This window comes from Amblyomma mixtum, chromosome 9 (assembly GCF_055824585.1).
Source record: "Amblyomma mixtum isolate Tamu chromosome 9, ASM5582458v1, whole genome shotgun sequence".
Taxonomy (NCBI): domain Eukaryota; kingdom Metazoa; phylum Arthropoda; class Arachnida; order Ixodida; family Ixodidae; genus Amblyomma; species Amblyomma mixtum.
The window spans coordinates 115,060,669-115,071,088 of record NC_143020.1 but is presented as its reverse complement, the minus strand read 5'-3'; the positions used below and the strand labels follow the sequence as shown (position 1 = coordinate 115,071,088).

The 10,420-nt window shown below is 50.4% G+C and overlaps 1 protein-coding gene and 1 long non-coding RNA gene across 15 annotated transcripts in view; one reads left to right on the top strand and one right to left on the bottom strand.

The window, feature by feature from the left end:
* LOC149330854 (uncharacterized) overlaps positions 1–10,420 on the bottom strand; it is an 83,366-nt gene that overhangs the window by 3,933 nt on the left and 69,013 nt on the right. The gene's annotated exons all lie outside the window — the stretch shown is intronic.
* Positions 3,547–10,420, top strand: part of LOC149330852 (putative methyltransferase-like protein 25) — a 135,413-nt gene continuing 128,539 nt past the window's right edge. For 4 of the 14 annotated variants that reach the window (XR_016285735.1, XR_016285733.1, XR_016285734.1 and 1 more), the window contains exons 1-2: positions 5,821–6,591; positions 8,095–8,158. Coding sequence is in view for 4 of the 14 variants with exons in the window: in XM_089561551.1 (XP_089417677.1) it covers positions 8,154–8,158 (5 nt within the window). In the remaining 10 variants the exon portion in view is untranslated. The other 10 variants (XR_016285728.1, XR_016285729.1, XR_016285736.1 and 7 more) reach the window with 8 other exon arrangements.

The window sequence follows — 10,420 nt, the reverse complement described above, 5'->3', positions numbered from 1 at the left end:
TATACGTCAAAGGTTATGCGGACATTTTGATGACGTGCACTATCTCGAGGGCGGTCGAAAGCGCGTCGGTTGCCTGAGTAATCGGAGGGTCGGAGTTAGTGTCGAGGTGCTTACACGTTAGGTTTAGCCCAAGTGGGCGATAGGGCAGGCCCATTTGATACCGATGAGCAGTGGGAGACCGCGCTGCGCAGCTCGGAGTCGGGCCTTCAGGCTCGGCTGGTCCATTGGGCTGACTGGGTCGCCGAGGCGCATAAGCTCTAGGTCATCCGGAGGGATTGACATGCTGCGTTAGAGGGGCTGCGCTCCTCCCACTCAGGTAAAAAATTCAGGGGCACTTTGACTGTTTAAAGTGCGTAGAGGCGAAAGTGTTTTCAGCACCGCTTTGGCTGCCTCTGTGGCCCGCTGGATGACGTCGCACATAATTAAGTACTAATTACTAAGTGATGACTGGATACTAATTAACTGCTAATTAGTGACGCTTAAGCTTCGCCTTTAGGAGTGGAAAGCGACAGCGTGTTGCGGTTCTGCCAGGGAGTCCACGGAACGCCACCACCCGTTCGGCGCGATGCCTTGCCCTTTGAACGCAACGCTTTTTGAGGAAAGGAAATGGCGCAGTAATTCTCTCTCATCTCGGTGGACACCCGAACCGCACCGTACAGGAAGGGAGGAAGTGGGAGTGACAGTAGAAAGAGCGGCCGTAATGAAGAAAATGAAAATTGCATTTGAGGAAAGGAAATTACGCAGTAACTGTCTCGCATATCTCAGTGGACACCCGTCAAAAGCGTGAAACCTCTGCTGACAACCTTCTGCTGCGACAACCTTCTGTCGACAATGATGAGGCATTAAAGGCTTTCGCCTTAATAACGCTTATTAAGGCGAAAGCCTTTAATGTCTCATACTGTCATTAGCAGACGCGTCGGCAGGAGTGTCGACAGACGCGTCGGCAGGGACGTCGACAGACGCGTCTGCAGAAGTGTCGACAGACGCGTCGGCAGGAGTGTCGACAGACGCGTCGGCAGCCGTGTCGACAGACGCGTCGGCAGGAGTGTCGACAGACGCGTCGGCAGCCGTGTCGAGAGACGCGTCGGCAGATTCGTCCGCCTGTCGGCGTCACTGCTTAAAAGGCTCAAGGTTCCAGCACGAATAAAGGCACATCTATAATAGTGAATGCATGGGCTTCATAAATACATTAAAAGGAGTAAAGTCAAGAAAAGGAAAATAACAATAAGAAAATAAACAAAATAAAAACAAAATAAAAATAGGATGTGAAAATAAAAATAAAAAACAATAAAATTAAGGAAAGGAGCAAAAATAAATAAAAACAAAATATGAAAAATAAAAAAGTAAATAAGAACAAACAGTGGCCAGGAAACGTTTTCGCCTTGCAGCACTTTAGAGAGCCAAAGTGCCCCCTGAATTTTTATGCGAAGCATACTACTTTAGCTACCACTTCAGCCCTTCACCGTGGTTAAGGGCGACCCACATGGAGCGTACTTGCGCTGCGGATTTTGAGCGGCGCGGCGGAACGCCGACGCACCGCCGCCGTGCCGCACCACAAGAGGCGGAAAACGGGCGGCTGCCGCCTAACCGCTGCCACCAAAAATTTCAGTGTTGCTAGAAACTGCGTCTGTCAATTCTCGATAAAATGTCGACAAAATGTTTTGCATTTGCGACGAATTAATTATTTATTCAATGGCCGCAGCGAAGAGTAGTTATTTTTGAAGATCAACGCTGATCTGACCGTTATTGTTTTTCCAGGTATTTTTTTTTTGTTAGTTATCAGAGAACATGAAAGGCTTATTTGTTTCGACAATTCTAATTTATTCTACACTGTACTTTGTCAGTGCAGTGAGCAGATCGATTTCGATCTGTGGCCACACTTTTTGGGCATGCTCGCATTCTTCTTGCTATCAAGTTGGCCAAAAACTGCAGGTTCATCTTCATCTGTCCGTAGAATTCCTTCAAGCTTTTCTATTTCGATTTGGTTGCGTGTTCTTTTTGCTCTTTTTTGTGAGCGTGGTGGGTTTTGCAGTGGGCTGCAATTTTCATTTGTGGTAGCATTGAAGTTGCTGCTTCGAGTAGCAGGAACTGTTTTGTCGAGCATGGCATCATCCGCGGTGTCCTCAGGCGAAGTGGGGTCGTAGTCTGTAAAGTGCGAAGAGAACAAAAAGCAACCTGTAGTCTTTATCAAACTGTGCTGCACATGCTACATGCTTCATTAGGCATTGCAAATATATTTTTGGCACACTTTTAGCAGTGCACACAGCTCATTGTTCCTAAAAGACTACTCAGAAGCTCACATGCTCACACACTGGCGCAGATGCACCATATTACACAAACCGGCCGTTTCTCCAGCTCATTGCTCGGTCAACACTGACGCTGTTTGAAGCTGACACACAAAAGATTTCGAACCCACAGACACGCCGCGTTGGTTTTTCAACGTTTTTGGGGCAGGAACTGCCTCGCATTCCTGACGGCTGCGACGTTGGAATCTGCCCAGCTTTGCGGGGGAATGTGCACTTCGTCGCGACATCGTCCCGACTTCTGAAGAAGGTGCCCGCTACCATCGGTCGTTTACGGGAACGAAAACAACAACAATAACGATCCTTTTCGCCTCTATTTTTTTGTTTCAATCTACCAGTAAATCGAAGTCCTAGCTACGCAGCATACTCGCTGCAGTACTTTACGCTACCTTGCAATCGCTTTAGCCGCTGCGAAGAGATACATTTATACACTCCAAACAACAACGCTGCAAAAAAAATGTCACCTGAACAGTGCTTACTGCAATTTGCTTTCAAATGTAGCGAGCAATGATATAGTGTGGTTTACCGGGCACCGACAGCTCGCGCCTATGTAAACGCCGTACGTGTAGGTCCGGACACTGCGAAGATGAAGTGGTATATCAGGTGGCAACGCGTCATTTAGTTTAGGCATCCACCATTAGTTGTGTCATTTTTTTTTCACTTCAAGCCATAATGAAAGATATCAGCGCGGCTTGACATACACGCCGCAGCCCCTATGAACTGCCCGCGCTGATGTCAACAAAAAACACGTGCATGTCGGCGAGCGCGTCGTGGTGATCGTTTGCTTACCTTCAGGGTCTTCTCCTACCTCCGCTTCAACTTCCTGCCACATGGTGACCTTCCTTCTGCTGTCCACGTATGCGGCGTGCGAACAATCCCATAGCGTCGGTCTCGTCTGCACAGCTGAGATAAGCTTGTCGTTGTACGCGATGCGCGCAGCTTTCGTCGCCATGTTGAACTGGCTAGGCGAGTCAAATGTTGCGGGCGGAAGTCAGGCGTGGTCGCACCCTGATTGGCCCGCGCGGACAGCTCACGTCGGCCGCTTCCGGCCAGCGGCTGACCGCCGGGCGCAAGTATCTGGCCCGGCTTGATCGACGGCGTCCGGCCGCCCGGCGGCCTGCGTCCGGCCGCCGGCGGCCGGACGCCAGTTTTCCGCAAGAAAAACGCTCCATGTGGGTGGCATGCGCCTCCAAATCACGTGATACATAACGTCGCACCACGTGACACGATGACGTCACGACAGTGGAGAAACGGGGGCCCACCTCGCGCCGTCGCTGTGGTTGTGCGCCTCCAAATTACGCGACACGATGATGCTTCGCATTCTCCAGGCTTAACCAAGTTAAGCCTCAGCCATTTTTTTGTCTGTCTGTCTATCATGTTAGGTTACTTCAAGAGCGCTCTCGATCGTGGTGGTAGCGATGCGTTCACGGGACCGTGCTGAATAAGTGTTGCATGCCTAATTGTGGCGCCATTCATTTATCGGCGCGCCGGCTCAACGCGGAGAGTTGCGCAAAGGTGATGTTCACGATGCATCGCGGGGACTTCACGCACCCTCGAAGTACGCCCCGGTGAGTAACCTTACGCTGTCATTAGTGGAGTAGCCCCAAAAACTTTCTCGCGTTAGGTGGGCACAGAATTGGAAGCTGACATATCGAAACGGTCGTGACGTCAGGCAGTGCAATCTTAAATCTTAGCTCTGAAGGGCGCGAGAAGTTTCGTAATATCGATTTTTGGAAAATAATTCTGCAAAATCTAATTTCCTTTTGCAAAGCGACCTTTCATCGAAGGAAGGTGCAGAAGCACAGTGAACAGAAACGCGAATGAGTAGTCGACCGCCGCATGTGACACTTCCAACTACGTCTCCAAATAACTAGGTCACTGAGCCATCCTACTTGAAATAAAAATAAAGGGTTTCAATCAATCAGTATGAACAGCAGCAGAATTTAAATTTTAAAAAATTCAGGGGGCTTAGCTTTGCTTAAGCCTGGTAGGTTGCAAAAGCGAGCGTAGCGTCTCTAACGGAAGGAACGCGGCGCGCCGCGTCTAAAGAAGGAACGCAGTGCGCCGCGTCTACAGATCACGCGTGGCTACCGGTCGCCGCTGCGCGACGACTCGGCTTGGTAGCCCATCTCTCACCCTTGTATGACGTCACGTTATGACGTCTTTAGGCATGACATGACGTCAGAGGTCATTAAACTTGCATTAAACGGAGCGAGTTGGTCGCCCATAATCTACAGCTGGTATGACGTCACAACGGCAGTAGCGCCACAGGTGCGCGGTGCGGCGTAACTGCAGCCGGGCTATCTGAAGGAGCGAGTTGGTCGCCCATATTCACTCCGCTAAAGGTCAAACGTAGCTGCGGCCGGGTCACGCGAAGGCTTGAAAGTGCGAGTAGTATTGCTTTCGCAATAAAACTTCAGGGGGCACTTCAACGATCTAAAGTGCGCGAGGCGAAAGTCTTTCCACGCCACTTTGGCTGCACGGCCGTAGGCACACACGAGGCGGCTATGGGGCGACTGGGATTGGCTGGACATGACTAATAACGATCCTTGACTAACTAATGACTAAATAGTTATGGGTTGTTAATTGCTAACTAGTAATGACTAATTAGTTGGTGACTGGTTAAAAATTCAGGGGGCACTTTGGCTCTCTAAAGTGCTGCAAGGCGAAAGCGTTTCCTGGCGTAGTTTGTTTTTATTTATTATTTTTCATATTTTGTTTTTCTTTTCCTTACTTTTATTGTTTTTATTTTCACATCTTATTTTTATTTTGTTTATTTTCTTATTTTTATTTTCCTTTCCTTCACTTTATTCCTTTTATTTTATTTATGAAACCCATGCGTTCACTAGAAGCGCCTTTCTTCATGCTCGAACCTTGAGCCTTCGTGGCGGAGTGGTAGTGTCTCCGCTTCAAATGCCAAAGGCTCTGGTTCGATTCCCACCCTCGGCGCAGTTTCTTTTTAACCAGTGACGCCGAAAGGCGGACAAATCTGCCGACGCGTCTGTCGACCCGGCTGCCGACAGCGTCTGTCGACACGGCTGCCGACAGCGTCTGTAGACACGGCTGCCGACAGCGTCTGTAGACACGGCTGCCGACAGCGTCTGCTAACGACAGTATGAGGCATTAAAGGCTTTCGCCTTAACTAGTCATCACCCGGCCGCGGTGGTCGAATTCCGATGGAGGAGAAATTCTAGAGGCCCGTGTACTGTGGATGTCAGTGTACGTTAAAGAACCCCAGGTGGTCGAAATTTCCGCAGACCTTCACTGCGGCGTCTCTCATAGCCTGAGTCGCTTTGGGACGTTAAACTCCATAAACCAAACCAACCGATTAGTTGAGTAGCGATGATTAGTTAATGACTGAGTATTCATGATTGATTAATGACTAACTAGTCGTGGCTAACTAGTTAACTGGTTAATGACTAGTTATGAATAATTAGTTGATGACTGGTTAATGACTGGAACGGCCTTCCAAACAACGTTGCCATCATCACCTGCCCACGACTTTTCACTGATAATGTAGAAACTTTCCTGTCATTGTGAATTTCACTTCAGATGTAACGGACTGACGGACGGACAGTCACGGCCGCGAGTATGAGCCATTAAAGGCTTTCGCCACAACAGCTGTTGAGTCGTGATGTCGCCTCAGAATGCTTGCTGCGTTCGCCAACGCGACTCGTGTTTTGAGATAACGGACGCCTGAACTGCCGGAGCGTTCGTCGGCGAGGTTGTGGAAGCTCTCGTCAGGGAGTCCTTGGGCCTCCTGCTGCCTGCGTTGCCACGGCTCTTGTCGGGCACTGACGCGACGGAAGGGTACGCGTTTCGCGTGCGCTGCGCTAATTGCTCCCTTTTTTTTCAACGCTTAAGTGTGTGTCTGCATAAAGAAGATGACTGGACACTCTCCTTAGTGGTTCTGGTGTGTGCTCAGCAGTTGCTCCGTTTTTGGTGGACTTTTAACGGTCATTCGTGACGGCGAAGATCTAGGCCTAACTATGAACTACGAGCTCAGCGCCAGTACATTTCTTTCTGTATGTCCATGCCTGAAACACCAGTGCTTGGCATTCAGGATGGCGCAGTCGGACGTCTCCGCCAAGCACCCAGTGTGGATGCTGCTATTTGAGACCGGTCAGCACCATCTTACAGGCTCATATGCTTCAATACAGCGTCCCGTGGAACGAGATGGATCAATCAGCCGAAGACGACCAGACTATGGGAGATGGAAGACGGTGTTTAGACAATTTGGGAGCGTCGGCACACCATCAAGCGTCACAAGATGACTCAAGAAGATAGGGTGAGTTTGCCTACGCTTTGCACTGTCAATAACGCCCACACAAAAGTTTAAGGCAAGAAATACTCCTGTCGGTACAATAGCTCAGTCATAATGGCAGCGAAAGATGAGTTAGCTAAGCTAGCAACGGCGCGCTGTTACGACGTCGCCAACAGCATTGTTGTCACAGTTTATGATGAAGCGCATGCGGGTAAGATGATGGGACTAACATGTCTCGCTTACAAAGATGTAAACCGGATGATCGTCAACACCGCGCAAGGCGTTCTGAGAAGCGTTTCACCTGAACTGGAATGTTTGTTTACTTTTATGTTTATGGGTGGTTTAACGTCCCAAAGCGACTCAGGCTATGAGGGACGCCTTAGTGAAGGGCTCCGGAAATGTCGACCCCTTGGGGTTCTTTTGCAGTGCACGTTAGAGAACCCCAGGTGGTCTAAATTTTCGGAGCCCTTCACTATACGGCGTCCCTCATGAAGTGAAGACTGTCTTGTTGTTGTTGCGACTGAGCGAAGGATGAAAATGAAATTGCATGGGCCTGTCAACTGGCTCCAGCCGAGCCACCGCCGCTGCCACGTGCAGATAGAGGAGAGTTGAAAGATCAGAGGAAAGAGAAAAAGAAAAGACGCGCGTCGCAGCAACAACCGCGTCCGCCGGAGCGGACGCTGGCTGAAAAAAAACAGATAAGCGGCCGAAGCCGCGTTTGCTGTCACTGTCTTGTGATCCGTGGTGCCACATTATATAGCGAACGCCGCGTCACGCGATTTCCGTCAGTTGCGAGAGTGCCGTCTGTCGGCACCGCGTACGCAGCTGTGGCGAGACGCAGCGAGTCACGTGATTCGACAGTTGCGAGGCGAGTGATCGCCGTCGCCTCAACGCGCGCAGCTGTGGCGAGGCGTGGCGAGTCACGTGGCATGACGTCAGCGACAAGCCTCCTCTCCTCCTGGTCTGGAGGTCAAATTTCATAGCCACATGGCCTTCAGCTTTGTACAGAAGAGAGCTCTGAAAATAACTCACTTCTCTGAAAAGAACTCGCTTTCTGTGCGATGTCACTGACGTCAAGAACCCAAAGTGGTACAAAATAGTCCGTAGTCCACCACTAAGTAGCCCATGTGTCCCTTCAGGACGTTGTACAAACTTGAAAATTTACAATTTGCCATACATTCGCGAAGCCCAGCGAGTGCACGTGTAAGCGCTTTGATCCCCTTTTGCCCATTCCTTGATTCCTTCCTTTACGGTATACGACCCAGGTGTTCACCCTCCGCAAGACTGCTTTCGCGCCTTTCCTTTTAACAACTATAACCCCCCCCCCCCCCCCCCCCCCGTCCCCTGTGCAAAAGCGCACACAGCGTCCGAGTGGCGTTTGGGAGCATTTGGCAGCGTCCGACTACCGAGCGTCCAACTCTGATTGGACGCGCAGGCGTCTCTATCCTTGGAGATAGACCCTGCTTGCTTAAGGGTAGGCCCAATCATTGTCGACTTTCACGGAACCGGTCAGGTGGTGTCTTGCAGATTTCTCGGACACTGACAACGAGGCCGAAGGAGAGTCGTCGCACGTCGTCGTCTGTGCCATGAGGTAGGTACTGTACACCCAGCCTGCTGGGACGCAGGTCCGGATCACTGCGTTGCTGCAAACGCTGTCGTGCAGAGCAGAGTTTCGGCACGCATTCCTGTTTGTTCGTTCCGGCTTGCGGACGCAAAACACAGAGAAACGGGATTCAAGTACTGTTCTTGGGGCAGTGTCGTTAGCATGCGCATGCACCTGGAGTCAACCTTGGCTGAAGTTTGCCATGCTGGTCGCCGCGCCACAACACACGGCCCAAGTTACGGATAAAGAATCTTTTTGGCAGAACGCGCTGCGCTTCCATGCCGCTTCTGCCCAGGCGTGTCTCGTGCCGTACGTCTGTGGGCTAATCGCGAATTCTAGTCGGCCATCTGGAGCATGTTCTCTTGCTCCGCGAACCAAAACGCGCACTGCAATGGGCGACTTTAGAACCCAAAATGCTGCTAGAACCCCAAAGGCACCCCAATGCTGTGCGATGTCAGTGCACGTCAAAGTACCCCAAGGGGTGAAATTTATCCGGCACCCTTTACTAGGGTCTCTCTCTCATTGCCATGCGCAGCTTTGTGACGTTAAAAATTATAGAGAATGTTTACGACATTCCAATCGGAGCGAAAGCACGGATTTGTGCTACGTAGAAGAGGACGGTGAGCAGGCAGGGCCGTGGAACGGAGCAGATGGAGGTTGAAGACGACGACGCTGTCGAATGCACACCGCGATATTCTAGCTCTGCGTCCCAAATTTTTAGATTTAATTATACTCCATTCCCTGTACATGAGTGCGTTTGTATCCGCTATGCACCCTGGCCAATCCCCCGCCGTGGGTATGTGCCATTCAGCCCGAGGACATCATCATCATCATCATCACCGCGATAATGTGGTGCAGTAGGCGTGCTGGCTGCGGCGTTAGCCTAGTGGTCTCGCTGAGCGGCCCGTAAAGGAGGTCTATTTGCGCAGCCGCGGGTTCGACTCCCAGTCATGAATATTGATTGGATTTCTTTGTCTCTTTTTCATGGTTTGACCTCTGATTCAGCTGAAGGTCTAATTTACACGGTCCGCGATCGAAGCCCGAGGTCCCTTAGTGAAGCTTTCGCTACAAAAGACCTAGAGTCAGCTGCACAGATTGAGGACACCGTAGTCGCAAGCTCCAGATCAGTTTTACCACTTGGGGTTCTTTAGAACGTGCACGAACTTCGCACAGGACATATTACGCGACAGCGTATACAGCTCGTTCGGTCGAAAAGCCGTCGGCGTCGTAGTATAGTTGTGATCATCGCGCGTCGGAAAAAATCGTTATCATGCCAACCGTTTGTCGTAGAATGTTCCAGATACTGTCATACGATTCAGCATTTCGGGCAGCATACACTTACTAGTTACAGCTATAGCTCGCGGCAGGGATTCGAACCGGCGGCATATAATCGGGGGCTGCGTATCATGCGCGGTTCGGGTGTCCACCAAGACAAGTGAGACTGTGGTGTCCACCAAGACAAGTGAGACTGTTACTGCATCACTTCATTTCCTCAAAAAAAAAAAATCGATTTGTCAAACGGGCAAGGCGTCGGCCATATAGCTCGCGGCAGGGATTCGAACCGGCGGCATATAATCGGGGGCTGCGTATCATGCGCGGTTCGGGTGTCCACCAAGACAAGTGAGACTGTGGTGTCCACCAAGACAAGTGAGACTGTTACTGCATCACTTCATTTCCTCAAAAAAAAAAATCGATTTGTCAAACGGGCAAGGCGTCGCGCCGAGCGGGTGGTGGCGTTCCGTGGACTCCCTGGCAGCGCTATACAACACGCTGTCGCGTTCCACTAAGCGCAGCTTAAGCGTCCTCCAAATTTTAATTGGTATATTAAGGCGCAAGCCTTTAATGGCTTATATTGTCGGCCACAATTCTGTCACACTGTAGCTGTCAATCAAACGGATGACGAGAGTCCACCGAGATATGAGAGCCACTGTGCCATTTCCTTTCCTCAAATACAATTTTCATTTTCTTCATTACGGCACCTCTCCTTTTACGGTGCGGTTCGAGTGTCACACCGAGATGACAGAGAATAATTACTGCACCAGTTCCTTTCCTCAAAATTGCGTTGCGTTCAAACACGTTTCCAACCGGCAAGGTATATACGCCGAATGGGCGACGGCGTTCCTTGGACTCTGACAGCGGTGCAACACGCTGTCGCGTTCCACTCCTAAAGGCGAAGCTTAAGCGACATTAATTAGTAATTGGTCATTAATCAGTAATCAGTCACTGATTGGTAATTGGTCATTATTTAGG